At 58.4% G+C, this 20,961-nt stretch overlaps 1 protein-coding gene across 10 annotated transcripts in view; it reads left to right on the top strand.

The window, feature by feature from the left end:
- Positions 1-16,977, top strand: part of FAM53A (family with sequence similarity 53 member A) — a 47,071-nt gene extending 30,094 nt beyond the window's left edge. For 8 of the 10 annotated variants that reach the window (XM_005554274.5, XM_005554277.5, XM_045392017.3 and 5 more), the window contains 3 exons: positions 476-530; positions 2,271-3,016; positions 16,446-16,977. In XM_005554274.5, coding sequence (XP_005554331.3) covers positions 476-530; positions 2,271-3,016; positions 16,446-16,760 — 1,116 coding nt within the window. In that variant the 3' untranslated portion in view covers positions 16,761-16,977. The remainder of the gene's footprint in view (positions 1-475; positions 531-2,270; positions 3,017-16,445) is intronic. The other 2 variants (XM_074039215.1, XM_074039214.1) reach the window with 1 other exon arrangement.
- Positions 16,978-20,961: the final 3,984 nt, after the last annotated feature.

Here is a 20,961-nt window from a genome sequence, read left to right as displayed (position 1 = left end):
AGATCGAGACCATCCTGGCCAATATGGTGAAACCCTGTCTCTACTAAAAATACAAAAAAAAATAAATAAATAAACTAGCCGGGCGTGGTGGCGGGCACCTGTAGTCCCAGCTACTCGGGAGGCTGAGGCAGGAGAATGGTGTGAACCCAGGAGGTGGAGCTTGTAGTGAGCTGAGATAGTGCCACTGCACTCCAGCCCGGGCAACAGAGCGAGACTCTGTCTAAAAAAAAAAAGTCCGTTTAGTGTTAACAACTCTTTTAAAAAGATAAAACATTTTTAAAAAAATTTAAAAATGTGCATTTACTCAGTTGAATTTTGTTAGGTTTTTTAATACAACTGTGCTTATTTTAATCACGAGAAAGAAAACACTGGGGAAAGGCAGAATGTGCTGCAGTGATGAAAATGCAGGGATGTTATTGCCAAATTCTCATGTGTCAGTCACGGTATTGAAACTTCTCTTTCCTGTCACTTGCAGTATTCTGCCGAAACCCTGAACAGCAGCGGTCGTCTGTTCCCTTTGGAGCTCAATGGTGAGTGCTTTAGGAGCCGTGGCTGGAGGCCTGAGCAGGGCTGGGACCAGGCTCCTGGGCTGGGAGGGTCCTGGACGCAGAACATGAGCCTGATCTGCGGAAGCCAGGAAAGTGTTCGTGTGCCCTGCACTGGGGCATGGAGTGGTCCCTGCTGCTGTCCCCGCATGGCTGGGCCAGTGGTCAAGAGTGGTCTGTGAGCAGGACGGCTTGTGTAGAGTGCAGGCCCAACCAGGTCTCTCCCTCCTCAGCTGGTGGGCCCAGGGGTCTGCTGCACCCTTTCTGGAAGGTGCAAGGCCCACCCTGTGGCCACTAAAAGAACAGGATGGTGTGGCCGGCAGGGCTTGTAGTGTCAGCTGGAGCGTGCCGTGGCATACCGGGCAGCCCACCTGCTGTCTGTGCCGTGGAGGGCGTGGCTGTGCCTGGCTCACCTGCAGGTGGGCCCTTCATTGATGGGGAGCAGGTGCTCCGAATATGGGGGCTGGCGGTGTTCATGGGCCAGGTAACCCTGGGGTCCCAGGTCCTCCCCCAGCGAAGGTCCCAGGGCATCTCTGTTGGCCCTGCTGACCCGACTGTGACGCGCCCAGTGCCCTGTGTCACACAGAGTAGGCCCATTAGGAGGATCACCTTGCTGAGTGCCAGATTACCAAAGTGAAGGTGTTTTACCAGATTCTTTTACAAGTAGATGGAAGTAGGAAGTGTGAGGCCCCAGATGGCCTGAGCCCCACCCTCTGCCTAGCTAGCTGTGGTGTGATGTTCTCACATCAGCCTCCTGGGGTTCATCCTGCACACGGGGCCAAACCAGCTACCCCGTACATCCTGGCTCAGAGCTCCACAGGGCTTCCTACACTCCTCACCTGGTTGGCCGCTCTCCTTGCCTACACCTCCACACCTCCTCCCCACAGCCCCCATCTCTCTCCTGGCCGCCCCAGAGTCACCCCAGGGCCTTTCCCCCTGTGAGGCAGGTCTCACAGTCTCCACTCCAAGTTTCTCAGCTGGATAGTGACTGCACAAGCCACTGGGGGAGTCCTGGGGGTCCAGATGACCCCGCCCAGGCGGATTCCATGCCAGGCCCATGCACCTGGCCTTGCTTTCAAGGCTTCTCCAAACCAGGTGGCAGGGGGACTGGGGAGTATGTCAGGCGGGCGGCCCCAGGACAGTTGCACAGGAAGTGAGACTTGAGGAGGGGCTCCAGGCCTGGACCTGGTGGCTCTGAGGTTTTTGAGGAGTTCCTGGGGCTCAGACTCTCCCTGAAGACCCTGGCAGCATGTGTGACCCTGTGTTGCCCATGTTACCGAGGGACCTGAGCTGCTTTAAGAAGGGGCTCTGGGGAGTCCTGGCCAGGGAAGCTGCACATCCTTGAGATGCCTGGTCACAGAGGTGGGGGAGTGTTTTGCGGATGCAGGAAGAATGTTTTAGCAAAGGCTGTTGGGAGAGCAGAGCCATGCAGTTCTCAGGGAGGCACTGGTGGGGAGACTGACACCTCCTTCAGACACGGCGTCCCCTTAAAGAAGCGAGCCGAGCCCTGCAGCTAACCTGGCAAGGGCAGGCGGGGCTGGTGCCCACTGTGCGCCATGGACATCTCGGAGAAGCACGTCCGGGGTGATGGCAAGGGGCTGTGCCCTTGATGGCTTTGCCAGGCTGTTTACCAGGACAGATGTCACCCCACATGGTGGGAAGAGGCTAGGCCTGCTCTGTGGCTCACCTGTCTCTTCCACTGCCACTTTGTGTCTTTTCTGGTAGACCAGAGTCCCTGGAAGGTCTTAAGTGGAGGACGGCCCGTTGGAAGCCAGGCAGCCACGAGACCTGATTTCTGCTTCCTGCCAGGCCTGTCTGCTGCTGCTCACACCATGGGTCTTCAGTGGCGGCCAGAGTCCCCGGGCCCAGGTGTGGGCCTGGGCGCAGCCAGCACTGTGGACCCCAGTGAAAGTACAGGCTCGTCCACGGCCCCACCGACCAAGCGACATTGCCGGTCCCTGTCAGAACCTGAGGAGCTGGTGCGCTGCCGGTCCCCCTGGCGCCCTGGCAGCTCCACGGTCTGGACTCCAGTCTCCAAGAGGCGGTGCAACAGCGGTGGGAGCGCAACATTGCAGGGAAGCCCCGGCGCCGTCCTGCCGAGGAGTGCCGCGTGGTTGACCGGTCCCACCTCACCCGCCACGCCCCGGCCGTCCTCGGCCAGCAGCGGCTTCGTGGACAGCAGCGAGGGTAGTGCAGGCTCAGGCCTGCCCTGGTGTTCCGCAGAGCCCTACTTGCTCTCCGTGAGGCGACGCCTGTCCCTCTCACAGGAGCAACTCGCAGGTGTGGGCACTCCCCTGCCCTCGGCCAGCAGCAGCCCCACGTCCACGCCTGAGCTGGGCCGGCACCGTGGGCTGCTCCGGTGCCGCTCACAGCCCTGCGTGCTCAGTGGGAAGAGGAGCCGGCGCAAACGGAGGCGTGAGGAGGACGCCAGGTGGACACGCCCATCCTTGGACTTCCTAAAAATGACCCGGGTGAGGCTTTCTTGTTCCCAAGGGCTCAGAGGGGCATAGATCTGGACGTGGCAGTGCTGGGGTGAGGCTGGCTGATTCTCTGGGAAGCAGCTGCTATCATCCAGCTGGTCTCCTCTGGGCTGGGAGGAAAGGAGTGAGGAGAGCCGTCCGGAGTGGGTGGGAGTGATCGGGGCCTGTCCCAGTGTCAGAACACCCAGCTTACCCTGCCTGCCCCCACAGAGACAGAGCCCCACACACGGCCCAGGGTGGCTAGCCAGGCTCGCACGGTGTGGCCTGGGGGAAGCAGCAGAACAGAGCTGTGGGTTTCTGGCCTAGCTAAGCCACCCGCCTCAGCTGCTGGGGAGCCCCCTGACTTTTTCTGGCGTGGTGATGGCTCAGGAAGTAAGAGGCTGTCCTGGGAGCCCCATTCGAGGCAGAGCCCGGGGTCCTCTCTTGTGGGAGCCGGTGGGTGTCCATGCTGCAGCTCAGAGCCCAGCAGGGCCTGTGCACTTGGGACTCTACAGGCACCTCCTGCAGAAACTGTCTGGATGTAGGAGAGAGCCTGCACCCACTTGAAGATTCTCAGTGCTGCCCACCTGCTCACCTCTCCACCTGCCGTCACAGGCTGTGGTTGGCACAGAGTTAAGGAAGGGAACAGGACTGAGGAGGCTTTCCCAGGTCTTGCTCTGTGTTACTAAGGGGGTGCGTTCACCAGAGACCTCTGGGGGCCCTGGCAGCGCGCGGGGAGGGAGATAGCAGAGCCGTGACAGAGTAGGGTGGGCTCTGTGCACACTCACTGAGTCGTCTGTGTTTGGGAGCTTTGGGCAGTGGCAGAAATTAATAGGACTTCCCGATGCCAACTCTGAGTGCAAGCCAGGACTGAGTGGGGCTGTGGCTGGGGTGGGGTGGGATCAGTGTCAACCTCTCTCCTCAATGACCTGTGGCCTTGGCAACCCGCCGAGCTCTTGCCCCCAGCCCCATCCTCTGGGCCACAGGCCTGCCCATGCCCTGCCTCTGGGGAGAGTGGATGTGGGTGGAGCTGTGCACAGTGCGGCTGCACTGTCTTGCTCGGGTGGGCTGGACCTGGGCACCCTGTGGGGACAGTAACTGGAGAAGGGGCACAGATGGCCCATGTCCTGCTCGACCTGGCCACAGCTCAGGGCTGGAGAGCAGTGTGGCTGGCGTGCTGGGTGGGATCCCCCAGGGTCCTCCGGGACGCTGGTGCTAGGCCACACTGAGGGCACTGTGAGCTTTGCCTCTTCTCATCAGTGGGTTCTCCAGTTGATTCTTCCGGGGGCCTTGAGGTGAGTTGAAAACCCGGACTTCCCTGCTGTGAAACTTTTCTGCAGAGAGCAGGGTTTAGAGAAGAAGGCTCTAGTCTTTTGCTATGAGATGGGCTGACCTGGGGAAGCCAGTAAATGCTGGAAAGCTGGTGGTGAGCTTTGGATATAGCATAAGCAGGCCGTCCCTGCTTGCCAGGGCTTGCGGTGTGCACAGCGTGGGTGTCAGTCCCCGCGGGGACCGGGAGGGACGGGAGTGGAGGAGGGAGCTGCCGGTTCAGCACGTTGTGGGGTGGGGAATGATGGTGCCAGGGACCTACTGATGACCAGACAACAGTCCTGCTGTAGAGGTGGCCCTGGGTTTCTCAGATGCCTTGGGAGACAGACCAGGTGGTCGGCTGAGTTGGTGATCAAGGACCCTTGGTTGAGGCTGCATGGGGCTCAGTCTGGAGATGGGGTACCCCCGGCAGAGTGTGAGGTGTGGGTAGCAGCAAGGACTTGCCAGACCCAGGACCAGGGCTTATGGGCACCCAGGGTGTGTGGTGTGTTGGGGAGACTGGTGGGAGGAGGGCAGGGCTGCCGTCAAATGCTGAAGAGTGTGTGTGTGTGTGTGTGTGGCACATGTGCTGTGTGCTGTGTGGTATGTGTGGTGTATGTGGTGTGTGGGGTGTGTGACGTCTATGTGTTGTGTGTGTGTACTGTGTGTGGTCTGTGGTGTGTGATGTGTGTGGTATGTGTGGTGTGTGCTGTGTGTGTGGGATATGGGTTGTGTGTATGTGGTGTAGTGTATGTGTGGTCTGTGTGGTGTGTGTGGTATGTGTGTGATGTGGGGTGTGTATGGTGAGTGCTGTGTGGTGTGTGTAGTGTGTGGCGTCTGTGATGTGTGTGGTGTTTGGTGTGTGTGTGCTGTGTGGTGTGTAGCATGTGTGGTGTGTGGTGGGTAGTATGTAGTGTGTGTGTGACGTGTGTGGTATGTTTGGTGTGTGCTGTGTGGTGTGTAGTCTGTGTGTAGTGTGTGTATGCAGTGTGTGGTCTCTGGTAGTGTGTATGGCGTGTGTGTGGTGTGTGGTCTGTGGTATGTGTGATGTGGTGTGTGGTGTGCGTGATGTGTGGCCTGTGTGTGGTGTGTGTGTGGTAGTGTGTGGTGTGTCCTGTATGTGTGGTAGAGTGGTGTGTGGAACATGTGGTGTGTTTGTGACGTGTGGTGTGTGTGATGTGTGTTGTGTGTGACGTGTGGTGTGTGGTGTGTGTGGTGTGCGTGTGATGTGTGGTGTGTGTGATATGTGTAGTGTGTGTGATGTGTGTGGTGTGCGTGTGATGTGTGGTGTGTGTGTGGTGTGTGTGTATGGTGCGTGACGTGTGTAGTGTGTGTGTGTGACGTGTGTAGCGTGTGGTGTATGTGGTGTATGAGGCGTGTGTGGTGTATGAGGCGTGTGTGTCTGGTGTGTATGGTGTGTGTGGTGTACGTGTGACTGAGGTGTGTGGTGTGTGTGATGTGTGTGGCATGTGTGGTGTGTGATGTGTGTGGTGTGTGTGGCATGTGTGGTGTGTATGGTGTGTGTGATGTGTGTGTGACTGTGGTGTGTGTGTCACTGTGGCGTGTGTGGCATGTGTGGTGTGTATGGTGTGTGTGGTGTGTGTGTGACTGTGGTGTGTATGTAACGTCTGTGGTGTCTGGTGTGTGTGGCATGTGTGGTGTGTGGTTGTGTGTCTGGTGTGTGTGTGGCATGTGTGGCATGTGTGGTGTGCATGGTGTGACTGGTGTGTGTGGTGTGTGCAGTGTGTGTGTGGTGTGTGTGGCATGTGTGGCATGTGTGATGTATGGTTCATGCGTGATGTGTGGTTCATGCGTGATGTGTGTGGTGTGGTGTGCATGGTGTGTGTGGTGTGGTGTGCATGGTGTGTGTGGTGTGGTGTGCGTGGTGTGTATGGTGTGTGTGGTGTGTGTGTGGTGTGTGTGGTGTGTGTGAGTGCATGGTGCGTGTGTGACGTGTGTGGTGTATGTGATGTGTGGCCTGTGGTGTGTGTGATGTGTGTGACGTGTGGTGTGTGTGTGACTGTGTGGCATGTGTGGTATGTATTTGTGTGTGGTGTGTGTGGTGTGCGTGTGTGGTGTGTGGTGTGTGTGATGTGTGGCCTATGTGTGGTGTGTGTGACATGTGTGGTGTGGTGTACGTGGTGTGTGTGGTGTGTCTGGTGTGTGTGGTGTGTGTGAGTGCATGATGCGTGTGTGATGTGTGTGGTGTGTGTGATGTGTGGCCTGTGTGTGGTGTGTGTGATGTGTGTGATGTGTGTGTTGTGTGTGTTGTGTGTGGTGGGTGTGGTGTGTGTGATGTGTGGCCTGTGTGTGGTGTGTGTGGGTGCATGGTGCATGTGTGACGTGTGTGGTGGGTGTGGTGGGTGTGGTGTGTGTGTGTGTCTGATGCATAAGTGGGTGTCTGGTTTCTCTCTGGGAGGAGAAACCCCCGTTGTTTGGGAACTGGAGCCGTGACCCCCAGGACTGGGGCTGCACGGGGTGTCCCATCCCTCAGATCCATGTAGCCCCGGCTTTGGGCCCCTTGCTGAGCCTGCCTGTCCCTGTCCATGCAAGCGCTGGTGGCCCAGGCTGGTGTCCCGTCCTCTGGATGTTTCTCCAATTCAATCTTCCTTCCTCTTGACCCCAGTTGTTCTGCCTCAGGCCTTGATACCCTTTTCAGCTACTGAGACTTCATCCTAGTTGGCTTTGTTGCCTCTAAGCTCCATCTTTTTTTTTTTTTTTAAAGACAGAGTTTTGCTCTTTTTGCCCAGGCTGGAATACAGTGGCACAGTCTTGGGTCACTGCAACCTCCACCTCACGGGCTCAAGCAATTCTTCTACCTCAGCCTCCCGAGTAACTGGGGTTGCAGGCATACACCGCCACACTTGGCTAATTTTTGTATTTTTAGTAGATAAGATTTTACCATGTTGTCCAGGTTGGTCTTGAACTTCTGACCTCAGGTGATCTGCCTGCCTTGGCCTCCCAAAGTGGGGGGATTACAGGCATGAGCCACCATGCCCAGCCCTCCCTTAATCTTTTTTTTAAGAGACGGAGTCTCGCTGTGTCCCAGGCTGGAGTGCAATGGTATGATCTCGGCTCACTGCAACCTCTGCCTCCCGGATCCAAGGGATTCTTCTGCCTCAGCTTCCCAAGTAGCTGGGATTACAGGTGCCTGCCACCACTCCAGCTAATTTTTGTATTTTTAGTAGAGACAGGGTTTCACCATGTTGGCCAGGCTGGTCTCGAACTCCTGACCTTGTGATCCACCTGCCTTGGTCTCATTTGAGGTCAGGTGTTTGAGACCAGCCTGGCCAACATGGTGAAACCCCATCTCTACTAAAAATACAAAAATTAGCTGGGCATGGTGGTGGGTGCCTATAGTCCCAGATACTTGGGAGGCTGAGGCAAGAGAATCGCTTGAACCCAGGAGGCGGAGGTTGCAGTGAACTGAGATCGCGCCACTGCACTCCAGTCTGGGTGACAGAGTGAGACTCTGTCTCAAAACAAAAACAGAAACAACAAAAAAACCCAAAACCAAAAACCACCACACCCGCGCCACCTCACAGACACCACGCCTGTGCCACCTCAAACACTACACTGTGCCACCTCAAACCACGCCCGCACCACCTCACAGACACCACGCCCGTGCCACCTCAGACACACCACTCCCGTGCCACCTCAGACACACCACGCCCACGCCACCTCACAGACACCACGCCCGTGCCACCTCAGACACACCACGCCCGCGCCACCTCACAGACACCACGCCCGCGCCACCTCAGACACACCACGCCCGCGCCACCTCACAGACACCACGCCCGCGCCACCTCACAGACACCACGCCCGTGCCACCTCACAGACACCACGCCTGTGCCACCTCAAACACTACACTGTGTCACCTCAAACACCACGCCCACGCCACCTCACAGACACCACGCCCACGCCACCTCACAGACACCACGCCCACGCCACCTCACAGACACCACGCCCGCGCCACCTCACAGACACCACGCCCGCGCCACCTCACAGACACCACGCCCGCGCCACCTCACAGACACCACGCCTGCACCACCTCACAGACACCACGCCCGCGCCACCTCAAACACTACACTGTGTCACCTCAAACACCATGCCCGCGCCACCTCACAGACACCACGCCTGCGCCACCTCACAGACACCACGCCCGTGCCACCTCAGACACACCATGCCTGCGCCACCTCACAGACACCACGCCCGTGCCACCTCACAGACACCACGCCCGTGCCACCTCAGACACACCACGCCTGCGCCACCTCACAGACACCACGCCTGTGCCACCTCACAGTCAAACACCACGCCTGTGCCACCTCACAGACACCACGCCTGTGCCACCTCAGGGGTCCAGGAGGCCGGTGGGGAGGCTCTGCTCAGGCCTCCTTGGAGCTCAGTCAGGAGGCTGTGGTTGCCTGGAGGCTCGACCAAGGCTACAGGACCTGCTTCTAGGTTCACCACATGGCTTTTGGCAGGAGGCCTCGTTGCTTTGTCACATGGGCCTCTCTGAGGGGCAGCCTGAGTGTGTTCACGATATGGCCACTTGGTTTCCCATAGCGAGTGACCCCAGTGAGCGTGAGTGGGCCCCAAAGAGCCCTGTGTGCCTGGTCCTCACCAGCTGAGGTTTTGTCTGCTGCTTGACTCTGTCTAGCCCTTACTAGTACAGTGGGAGGAAGATCGGGCTCCACTTTTTGAAGGGAGTGATTTCAAAACCTCTCTTCTCCGTAAGGAGTGCCGGTCAGGAACGGTGCTTGTGGAATGGTGTTGGCGCTGGTGCTGGTTCTGGAGCCCCCACCCTCCTTGTGCTGGAGTTTGGTTGGCCACAGACAGGTCGGGGCTTACAGAGAGTACGCAGGTGCAGAGCTTTCTTTCTTTCCTTGTTTCCTCCTTTCTTTCTCTTTCCTTTTCTTTCCTTCCCTCCCCTTCCCTTTGCCCTTCCTCTTCCCCTTCCCCTTCCCCTTCCTCTTCCCCTTCCCTTTCCCCTTCCCTTTCCCTTTCAGTTTTGCTCTTGTTGCCCAGGCTGGAGGGCAGTGGCATGATCTCAGCTCAGTGCAACCTTTGTCTCCCAGGTTCCAGAGATTCTCCTGCGTCAGCTCCCCAAGTGGCTGGGATTATAGGCGCCCACCACCACACCTGGCTAATTTTTGTATTTTTAGTAGAGATGGGTTTCACCATATTGGCCGGGCTGATCTCGAACTCTTGGCCTCAGGTGATCTGCCTGCCTTGGCCTCCCAAAGTGCTGGGATTACAGGCGTGAGCCATCACACCCGGCTTGCCCCGTTTTCTTCAGTGACTTTGTTAATGAGCCAGAACAGTAATGTGGGTGCTGCACACCCCATTCTGCTCCTGGGACTCAACCCCATGTGAAACAAAAGCTTTTTGTTTATTTGCTTCTTGTGGGGGCCAGGTGATACCTGCCTGCCCTGGAGTGTGCGCTGCCTTAAATTCAGCCGCTTCGGTCTGCTTGCTCACCGGTGTCGTCAGTGTGACAGTAGTCATCACTTTCTGGTAAAAAGAAGGTTTATGGGGAGAGGCCTCATCAAATGTCAGCAAAGCCCCTGAGGAGACAGGCAGTGTCTTCAGGGGCCACATCTGCAAACCCAGAGCCCTGCTGACCGCGGCTGCGGAGGACGGCGCCAAGACTCCCGAGGCCAGCGCTGCCTGCTCTCCCTCTTTCCAGCTCTTTGCTCATCCCATCCAAAAACTGGCTCCCACCTTTCTCCTTGTCCCACATCTGCCATCTTGCACCCCCTCCCTGTCAGCCAGCCAGTCTTCACCCCCACCCACCTGCCCCTGCCTGCATCATAACACCTGAACAGGTGGTACCTTTGGTGAACAGGTGGCTCCCAGCCTGGGTTACCTGTCAGTTCTTGGTTTGGTTTTGGTGTTTTGGAGACAGGGTCTCTTTCTCTCTGTTGCTCTGGCTGGAGTGGAGTAGCGTAACCACAGCTCACTGCAGGCTCCATCTCCTGGGCTCAGGCGATCCTCCCACCTCAGCCTCCTGAGTAGCTGGGACCGCAGGTGCACACTCCTGTGCCCAGCTAATATTCTTAATTTTTTAGAGACAGAGCCTTACTGTGTTGTCCAAGTTAGTCTCAAAGTCCTGGGCTCAAGCCATCCTCCTGCCTCACCTCCCAAAGTGCTGGGATCACAGGCGTGCGCCACCAGGCCCAGGCTTTGCCACTTCCTGTTTGTGTCAAGCTCCTATCTACCTCAGGGCCAAAAAGAAATGCTCTGATTTTTCTCTACAACTTTTATAATTGTGTGTTACCGGACAATTAGTCCTGACTCTGGGTGGCACACCCACACACACCATGCACACTCACCCCCATGCTTATGTACACACTCAGGTGTGCACCCCCACTCATGCGCACCCCTGCACGCTCGTGCTCACTCACACCTGCACCCCGGTTGTGCTGTGCTTGCACCTGGTGGACTGGGTATGTGCAGCCCAGCTCTGGTCCGGCGTCCCTGGCGTGTGTTGTGCAGTCTGCGTGCACTGCTGGGACGGTCTGGCAGTCATCCTCAACCCCCCGCTACCCCCGCCGTCTGCTCTGAGTCTAGGCTCACACCAGCTTCCCCAGGTGTCAGAGGGCTGCTCTCTTCCTGAGCAGGGTGCAGGGGCACTGCCTTCCCTGCCTTTCCCTTGGAGACAGTGCGTGTTTTCACAGAAAACATTTAGGATTTTCTGCTTTTTTTTTCCCCCCGAGATGGAGTCTCGCTCTCTCACCCAGACTGGAGTGCAATGGCGCCATCTCGGCTCACTGCAACCTCTGCCTCCCAGGTTCAAGCGATTCTCCTGCCTCAGCCTTCCGAGTAGCTGGGATTACAGGCACCTGCCACCATGCCTGGCTAATTTCTTGTATTTTTAGTAGGGATAGGGTTTCTCCATGTTGGCCAGGCTGGTCTCGAACTCCAGACCTCAGGTGATCCACCCACCTCGGCCTCCCAAAGTGCTGGGATTACAGGTGTGAGCCACCACGCCTGGCTTTTACTGGAGAAGCTACGTTTTCTGTTTTTATTGGCAAAGCTATGTTTCAAAGCTGAAATTAAAATATGATGACTGACAATATGTACATCAGTTATCGTTCCAGCAGAATGTGGGAGCAGCTGCTGGTTTCTGTAAAAGCGTGTGCTTTTAGGGCTTTGCAAAGCTTTTGCCATGTAGCGAAGGCGCTCAGCCGCCTCTAGAGAGACCGAGGCTGCTGCAGAGAAAGAAGGAACTCCCTGTGTGCCCTGCAGCCGGGTCACCTGGAGCCTGAGGAGTTCTTCAGACAGGCAGGCAGCTTCGGGGCCAGCGATTACCTCGCAGGCTAGAACCTAAGGACAAGCTGGAGGTGCGTGTGGCCGTGTTTATACCTTCAGGCCCGCTGCGTTTTTGGAGGTCTTGGGTTTAGTGAGCAGACGGTGCCTTCCACAGCCTCAGTCACAAGGGCACGAGGCTTGTCCTCCATGGGGGCCTCTCCTGCACCTGCTGAGCTGTTTTTTTTGTGCCTCCTGGATGAAAACTGAAAAACCAAAAGCTTAGAGCAGCTCCTGGTACCAAGAAAAGGACTGACTTAGTTCGTTTGTGCTGCTGTAACAAAAAACCACTGATGAGGTCACTTATAAATAAGAGAAATGTATTTCTCCGAGTTCTGGAGGCTGGGAACCCAAGAGCCAGGCCCCAGCATGTCTGGCGTCTGGTGAGAGCCTGGCCTCTGCTTCCAAAATGGCCCCTTGTGTCTGTGTCCTCACCTGGCGGAGGAGGTGGAGGACGTGGAGGACTGAGGCTGGTTCCCTCCAGCCCTTTATGAGGCACTCGTGTCCTGTGTAGGCCCGCAGGACCTGATCACCTCCCAACACCATGGTAGAGATTTGGAGGGACACGTTCAAACTATAGCAGGGACCATCAAGAACACGGAATGTTTGAGACGGCACAGACTGAAAATCTGGAATTTGCAGCTGCTGATTTTTCTTGCTCGTTTTCTCAGACCTTCTCTCCAGGAGCCACGCCCAGGGTGGTCAGAGGTGGTGAGTGAGGTGGTGGAAGCGAGTGCTGGGCAGGGGACATACTGCTGGGCACTCACTCCACACCTCCTGACGGGCACCGGCTGCCCCATCCCCCTTGGGGTGAGGAGCCGACACCATCAGTGGCTGCACGGTCGGGGCGGAGAGTCCCCTCCTCCTGCCTCTGTGTGGAGGGCTGGGGAGACAGGGAGGATCTTTGGCCTCCAGCTTCCCGGCTTTGTAAGGCTGTGCACCCCTCACAGCCCAAGCAAGATGTCTGAGCAGGGCTCACTCAGCCCGTTTTCTCCTGTGCCGTCGGCCAGCTCCCCTGTCTAGAATGCTCCAGTCCGTACTTTCCTAATGAACCTCTCTTCTGCAGGGTTGGGAGGGGGCTCACCAGAGGCAACAAGGGGTCTAGGGTGTCAGTTCTTCTCACACTGGCCTCCTCGCCTGACACGTGCACGGAGCTTGCTGTGGCCATCTCTGTCCCTGCCCCTGCCGTGGACATTCCCGCGCCCTGTGGGCCTCTGTTGCTTGGCTTGGCTGGCCCGTTCCTCCCTTTGGCAGGCGGGAGGTGCTTGGCTCTGCTTGGCTGCCTGTTTCAACACGCACTGTGCTGTGCTCCAGGCACTGCCGGGGCCATGGGGAGCCCTCCCCACCCTTGACTGCTGCCTGGCCCTGCTGCAGAGTGGCCCAGCGGCCAGGGCCGCCTTGGCCGTGAGGGGACCACGTGAGCCCCACCCACACGGCACACGGTGGAGGGAGCTTGCGCTTTCACGAGAGTAAACCAGTGTTTCAGTTTGGCAAAAGCCAGAGGCTTTGGCAAGGGGTAGGTACAGATGTGGCTGAGACAGGGCCTGGACGTTTACTGAGTGACATCAGGTCAGCTCATAGGAGGCTTCCCTGACCTTCCAGGGTCTCACCGGCTTCTGGTAGCTGAGTTAACCCACTTCAGATGCTGGAGGCCCTCCAGCTGTCAGCTGGGGCCCCTGCACTCCCCAGACTGACTGAAGGGCTTCGCACACAGTTTGAAAGGCCTCTGCGCTTTGGAGCCTGATTTAGAACTTGAAGGCTTGACCTTTATGTTTTGGACAACTGTTTTGTGTTTAACCTCAGATGGAGGTGACCATCAAACCAGCGTGATGGTAGCAGGAGCTGGGACGGAGCCCCGGGGCTGATACCAAGGGACAGGGGGCGTGAGGCGGACGGGCGGCGCAGTCCAGGCCAGCACCGGCCCCACGGGCCTCGGTTTCCATGGTCTCTACAGTGTGGGTGGCCCCTTCAGCTCCGTGTGGCCTTCGCTAGCGGTGCTGGGCGCTTAGTTCTGCAGCTGCCGCGTCTGTGGGCAGCAGTTGTTTCTCCTCCACCGACTGTCATCCAGAGGCGTTCAGAGCCTGCTGTTTTCACGCACTAGCCGCACAGCTGCGCCCGCGAGTGCGAGTCCCGTGTCCGAGGCTTCGCGTGGCTCTTGCGCCATCTGTCAGGTCAGAGCATTCGGTCCAGAGGGTTGACCCTGAATCAAAACAAAATGTTGTGGTTTGAAATGGAAGGAAACCTGGCCCCCGAAGGTGTGTAGCGTCCCAGCCACCTCTGGTGCATGCATAGTGCAGCCTGGCGGTGCCGTGGGTTGGAGGCCATCCTGAGTGGGCAGCACGGCAGCCAGAGTCTGCAAGGTCATGGGTGGCACCAGACCTAGCCAGTGAGACCTGGACCTCCATGCCATCCAGCAGGGGCCCAGGAAACCAGCCACATCCTCATGCTGGCCCTGGGGCTTGTATGTACAAGTGATGTCGATGGGCAAATTCACTTTGATTTGAATGAAAAAGAAATTATGCATCCTTATTTTCTGACCAAAACATGTGGCCAGTTGTATCTTTAAACATTTGAGTGGGGCTGGGCGTGGCGGCTTATGCTTGTAATCCAAGCACTTTGGGAGACGGAGGCAGGAGGATTGTTTGAGCCCAGGAGTTTGAGACCAGCCTGGGCAACAAAGTGAGACCCCATCGCTACAAAAAATACAAAAATTAGACCGACATGATGGTGTGTACCTATTGTCTCAGCCACTTGAGAGGCTGAGGTGGGAGAATTGCTTGAGCCTGGGAGGTTGAGGCTTCAGTGAGCTATGATTGCACCACTGCACTCCAGCCTGGGAACAGAGCAAGACTCTGTCTCAAAAAAAAAAAAATTATTCTTTAGAATTTTACTTCTCAGTGATTCACTTTTTATAGTAGAACCACAAAGACAGAAAATATGTCAATTTGTCTTTTATTTATTTATTTATTTGTTTGTTTTTGAGACGGAGTCTGGCTGTCGCCCAGGCTGGAGTGCAGTGACCGGATCTCAGCTCACTACAACCTCCGCCTCCCGGGTTCACACCATTCTCCTACCTCAGCCTCCTGAGTAGCTGGGACTACAGGCGCCGCCACCTCGCCCGGCTAATTTTTTGTATTTTTAGGAGAGACGGGGTTTCACCGTGTTCGCCAGGATGGTCTCAATCCCCTGACCTCCTGATCCACCTGCATCGGCCTCCCAAAGTGCTGGGATTACAGGCGTGAGCCACCGCGCCCGGCGTCCATTTGTGTTTTAGAGCCCAATAATATCCTTAGAAAAAAGGAGCTCTGTCCCCGAGGGCCATGTGCTTTTATAAAAATCAGTCGCTGGAAGTGTTTCCAGGAAGTATTTGAGGTTCCTGTCTGTGGGGCGTTTCCTTGCTCTGGACGAAGGTGGTTTGGGGAGTTTCTTGGGTCCTGTGGAATTGGTGAGCTTGTGCTCTAGGTCATAACTTTAGGTGGCCGAGGTTGCTGTGTCATTGCGGTCTCATCATCGGCATCACAGTGCCCCTGTGCCCTGCAGTTGTGGTTGATGGCACCCACGTGCCCTCACCCACGCGTCCTCACAAGCCAGAGCCATGAGGTGAGGTGTCTGAGGCCAGCGTGGGTGTGGTCCAGGAGGGGAACCTTGACCCTGAGGAGGCCTGGAGGTGACCAGGGAGGTGGGGCTGGGTAGGAAGGCTGCTCCCAGTGGCAGTGGACGAGTGGCGTGGACGGTGCTGGGCACCACAGACAGGGGGCTTGAGGCAAGGACTGGGAGGTGGCAGGGGGTGGGGGCCCAGGCGTGCTGAGGGGCTGCTGCCCTGGCCATGGCCGTGGACTCATGCCCCAGCTGGACACACCTGCTGGGTCTCAGGGCCCTGGAGACGCCCAAGAGAGCACACCAGGGTGGATGGAGACTGCCTGCCACTCAGCGTTCCGGTTCGGGGGTGAAGCCTGGGGGAACCCCTTATCCCTAACAGGCCTTGGGAAGGGGGGCTACTGAGTGAGATTTGACTGGGGGTCAGAGTGAGAAAGGGCTGGTGGCGGCACCTCCGGAGAGCAGAGGGAGGGCCGGAGCCTGGCACTTAGGGACCTGCTGTGGACAGGCCTGGGCGTGGCATGGAGGTACTGGAAGCTGCCCGCCTGGGACGAGGGTGGGCCTTGCCCAGGGGAGACCCCTGTGTGTGCACCTGTCTGTTGCATGTGTTTTGAGATGAGAAGGATTTGCATGCGTTTCTATTAGGAGAGGAGGTGCAAGGACAGAGAAGGTAGGAGCTGCGTCTGGCGGGCCCGTGAGGACATCGACGAGGTGGGGTTCCAGGGGCCTTATGGGGGCAGGTGGAGGAGAGACGGAGCCACTGCAGGGCCTCAGAGGTGGCTGTGAGGTGCTTGCTGAGAGCAGCCCTGGGTGGGGCTGTTGTCAGAAGTGGAGGCACGAGGCACCCTCCCTGGCCAGGCCACCTGCCGAGGCCAAGACTGGGACAAGGCTGTCCTCTGTGAGCCCCTGGGCGTCTTGAGGCTTGCTTAGGTGTCAGGTGCCCACCAGCCTGGTCCATTTGGTCTGGGCAGGGCCAGGCTGTGCGTCTCTGCCCACACCAGCTGGGCAGGGGCCGAGGAGAGCTAAGGGGCCAGGGCACGTGTGGGCAGGGTCTGAGGAAGGGGCTCTGCGAGCTGTGACTGATGTACAGGGGACAAGCCCCTGCTTTGTGTGGTCTTGGGGATGGCCAGAGCTCCAGCACACCGAGCCCTTGATGGGTTGGTGGGACGCTGCCTCCCAAGTCATCTGCTAGAAATGCTTTAAGCCCATATCTTTTCTATTGCAGACTTTAAAAAATTCAAAAAGCCTTTGCTCCCTCAATTACGAAGATGACGATGAGGATGACGCCCCAGTGAAGATGGTTGTGTCCTCCCCGTGTGAATCCCGGGGCCTCCCTGGCATCACCATGCCTGGCTGCAGCCAGAGGGGCCTCAGGACCAGCCCTGCCCACCCCAACCTGTGGGCCTCAAGGGAGTCGGTGACCGGTGATGGCTCGAGCAGGAGCAACGGGGACCCCAGTGATGGGGACAGCGCCGGGGAGGAGGGTGTCTTCCTCCGGGCCCGCGGGGAGCTGGACCTGGAGCAGATCGAGAACAACTGAGGCTGGCGGGGGCTGGTTTGGGCCACTGCTGCCGCCTGCACCTGCCCTGGGGCACAGAGTAGGTTTCATGTGACTTGGAACATTGAGGCATAATTTTGATTCAGTTTTTCCTAAAGAAGTATTTTGCATTTTTATGGCTTTTGCAGTTCAGGAGAAAGCTTCTCTATTTTGGATGCATTTCAGAAGGGCATTTTATTAAACATGAATCTGCAAACAGGTTAACACGGGTCTGTGTTCCTCATGAAAAGTCTGCCATGCAGGGCGCCTTGAGTGCTTTAGTTGCTAGGAAACCCCAGGCGCTGGTGGTCAGGGCCCCACTGGCCCTGTGTGTCCCCTCCTTCCCGAGGGGTCATGGTGCTTGGGGCTTGTGCATGGGCATCTGTGGCCATGAACCTTGTCACCCACGTGCCAGTGAACCACCAGCTTGTGGTTGCCTGTTTTCCACCGGTGGCGGTGATGGCCTTTGGGGCAGGCCGAGCTGCCGTGAGTCCATGCTTCCCGTGGCCTGGGAGGGCCCTTGTGCCTTCAGGTAGGGAGCGGTGCCAGGCCTCTGGGAAGGCCGTCCTGCCGGCAGCTCCCGTCAGCACCCACTCTGTGAGTTTAATACGAGGCGTTTTATTTGAGTGTATGACTTCTGATTAATTTTCGTTTCCACCACCTGAAGTGGGCCTGGCTGCACCTCGGGCCTCTGGTCTCTGGCTCAGAACCAGACAGGGCAAGGGATTTCCTGTTTTTCATGCCTGCACTTTTAATGAAATTGTAGAGGTTTCGAGTTTGTGATAGCAAAAGAAATCATTAATAATTTTTTGAAATTTTCTTGATTTTTTTTTTCCCCAGTAAAATTCATGAAAGATCATTGAAGTTAATCAATGCCACTTTCTTAACTGACATGGGCCACAGATCAAAGGTGGGCGAAGGTGGCGAGTGATGTGAGTGATGTGGTTTTTTTGGATCAACTTTCCTGAGGCCGAGCTGCTTGGGTGAAAGTGGGGTTCCGGCTCTCAGGTGACCCTCCTGCCTTTGCCCTGCAAGACGGGGCATGGGGCTGGGGAGTTTGGGGCCTTAGCAAGTGGGAGCCCCGTCCCTGGCCAAGCCCTGCCCTCCTCCGTTGAGGCAGTGCCTACTGTCCTGGTGCTGGCCCGGGGTCAGGAGCCGCCCTGTCCTTGGCAGGCCCTGGGTGGCTCCTGTGCTGGCACTGATGGAACAGGGGCTCAAGAGAGTGTCACCTGCTCCCCAGAGCCACCGCTGGCCTCGTGTGGAGGGAAGGGAGGGCCTCTGGCATTGGGCTTTGACACAGTTGCCAGACTGCACAGGAAAGTTGTGTTTTGGGTTAAATTTGTGGAGATCAGCTCCGGGTAGTTTAGCAAAAGCCACAGTCACCTGCGTGGTCGGGTCACCATCCAGGTGTTGGGATTTGGGGTGGGCTGGGTGGTGCTCTGAGATGACTTAGTACAGGGCAGGGTCCCTCAGGTCAGAGGCTGGCTGTGGGGCCGGAGTGGCCTCCAGGGCACCGGCCACTGGCCTGCAGGACACGGCAGTCTGGACAGCAATGGGAGACGGGGCTGTGGGGCTGGCATGGTGGTGGTGTCAGGCCTGCCAGGGTCCCGCTGGGCCCTCGGCTACAGGCCGAGGAGGGTGTCAGAGATGAGGCAGGGCTTGTGGCCGTGGCTGCAGAGGACCCCGAGGTCCCCACCCAGGCCTGGATGCCCTGGGGACAGGTGGGGCCTCGCCCCCTCCCTGCAGGTACTCTCCAGGGCACGGCTGAGTCCACCCAGTGCCCCCTGCCGCTGGATGGTGACCCAAGTTTGGGAGATCTGTCCAGTGTGTCACCTGGAGTCTGGAACAGGTCCCAGCCAAGTCTCCCTACCTGAGTCCCCTTCAAGGACAGGCAGGAGGAGGGAGACCAGTGACTCTGCTCCTACCCCAGCCCAGGGCCCTCGGGCCCCTCAGCAGCTCTGAGCCTGGCCTGGGTGTATGGGAGCGAGGGGATGTGGGGTGAGCTGGGGTTTACGTGTGGAGTCACCAGCCCCCCTCCCACCCCTCCGACGCTCCCCTTCCCTTGATGGAGCCTCTGGTCCTGCCTGCAACCCTTGGATTTGCCACCTTCCCGCAGGGCTTCCCCACCTCTCTCACCTCCTGCCTTACCTCATCTCCTCCTTCCCCAAACCTCTGGCTCTCCTGGGCAGAACCCTCCCCGCTGGCTGGTTAGTGGGGCTGGAGGCGCCTCCTGTGGGTTAGTGGGGTTGAGGCCCCGTGGCCATTCCCCTCGGTGCCCTTGACGTAGGGTGTCTGGTGGGTGGGGCCCTCAGCAGGGCAGGGCAGCCGGTTCTTCTGCAGTGCCGACCTGCTGTGTCCTCTGCGGGTGGGATGAGACGGAAGGTTCAGGGCACTCATGGGTCCCCTGTCTGCCTGGCACAGGGTGGCGTGTGTGTGGGAGTGGCTTGTCCCCAGGGCTGTATTTTCCCCTGGGCATGTCTGTGTGTCTCCTGGGATGGGGGGCCAGGACCCTCACCAGGGGCATTTGAGACCCTTGGTTGGCCCTGTGGGGTCACCTGCCTGAGGCCGGGGGCAGCCTGGGGGGTTGGCCTCCTGCCTCGGGTAGATGCTTGGCCCCTTGGGGATGGAGAGAGGCTGCTGCTGAAGCTGCAGGAAGTGCTGGTGGGGTGGGGGCTGCTCAGCTGTGTCACCCACGGTGGGCCTGGACTTGGTCCTTCCTCGACTGGCCACAGGCAGGGAGTCCCAGGGCCCTCTGCGGGGGGACCCCAGAGCCGCAGACAGGTGGATGGAGGGCATGGGGGTCTTGCAGCACAGCGCAGCCCCTGGGTCCCTGGGACCTGCTTTGGGTACCCACCTCAGGTCAGCCCCTGCAGGATCCACTGGGCTGGGCAGACGTGGTGGGAGGGCCGGGGTTGTGCCTGGTACCCTGGGACAGCTCCCTTCCTATGCCAGAGGCCTGTGAGGCCACTCCTCAGTTCCAAGGCTGGGATCCTCCAGACAGGCCCCTCCCTGCCCCTAGCCCCCAGCACTGCTGCAGCGGCCCACCCCCGCCGGGCTGCCTTGAGGCCCCCAGCCCTCCCCCTTTCCTGGGGCCTTCCCCACTGCAGGACTTCTGTCCCCGTGGAGGGCTCCTGTCCCTGTGGAAGGCTCCTGAGGGGAAGGGGCTGAGGCGAGGTGGGACAGGGATACTGGGATGAGAGAGGCATGGCTTCCCCATCCTTCCCTGGGCATCCACACCTGTGTTTTCTCCTGAATACGCCTCCAGGCTCCCTCTGCCCCTCGAGGGCCGTCCTCACCCCACTGTTCCCTCCAGCCCTGCCCAGAGCCTCTGAGACCCGGGGAGGTGGGGATGGCCTGGCTGGGAGCCTCCCTGGCAACCTGGGGTGGCAGCCTCTGTGCCAGGACCTCAGAGCCAGCCAGCCCCCTGCGGTCACAGGCCCCGTGCTTGTCCAACCTTTTGTTCCTTGTCCTGGGCCTATTCTCTGGCCATCTGCCCCCGAGCATGGGTGCTGGAGGAAAGGCAGCCCAGCCCAGCTGAGAGCCCGGGACCTCCCTCTGCCGAGAGCTTGTCTGCCCAGGTACTCCCCAGGCCCAGACAGCTGTGGCTGCTGAGGCAGTGGCCCTCACCAGGAGAGGGGCCTGCCCGTCCTCTGGTACAGCAGGAGCTTCTCGTTCTCGCGCTCGCTGCTGCATGTGCATCTCAGCCAGTGCCCTGGAGGGAGGAGGGGCAGATGCTGGGGGCATGGGTGACACTGGAGGGGCACTCTTGCTGTTCCAGCCCTGCAGATGGGACCCCCCGCCCCCAGAAAGAGCAGGAATTTCAGCTCTCCCCTTGGCTGGCCTTTGGGTGGAGGGAGGGAGGTCTCCCTTGAGGACCCTGAGCCCCATGCTGGCCCCGTGGCCTCCTGATGCCTGGCCTGGCAGACGCAGACACAGACCCCTCTGTACCAGAAAACCCCAGGTCTTGGGCAGGCATGCACTTTCTTCTCTGACAGAGGTGGACTGGCCAATTCTTGGGTGCTGCTCTAGACTCAGGAGGTGAGGGCATGGGATCTAGGGAAGTAAGTGAGTTCCACTCAGGACAGCCGGTGTGAAGGCCCGGAAGGTCCAGTGAGCCAGGTGCCTGAGCCCGTGGGCTCAGGTGGAGGGCGTAGCAGTTAGTTCACACGCAGCGGGAAGCTTGACACGTGAGGACGGATGGGAT

The sequence above is a fragment of the Macaca fascicularis genome, chromosome 5 (assembly GCF_037993035.2).
Source record: "Macaca fascicularis isolate 582-1 chromosome 5, T2T-MFA8v1.1".
NCBI lineage: Eukaryota > Metazoa > Chordata > Mammalia > Primates > Cercopithecidae > Macaca > Macaca fascicularis.
This window is presented reverse-complemented; position numbering and strand designations above follow the sequence as displayed.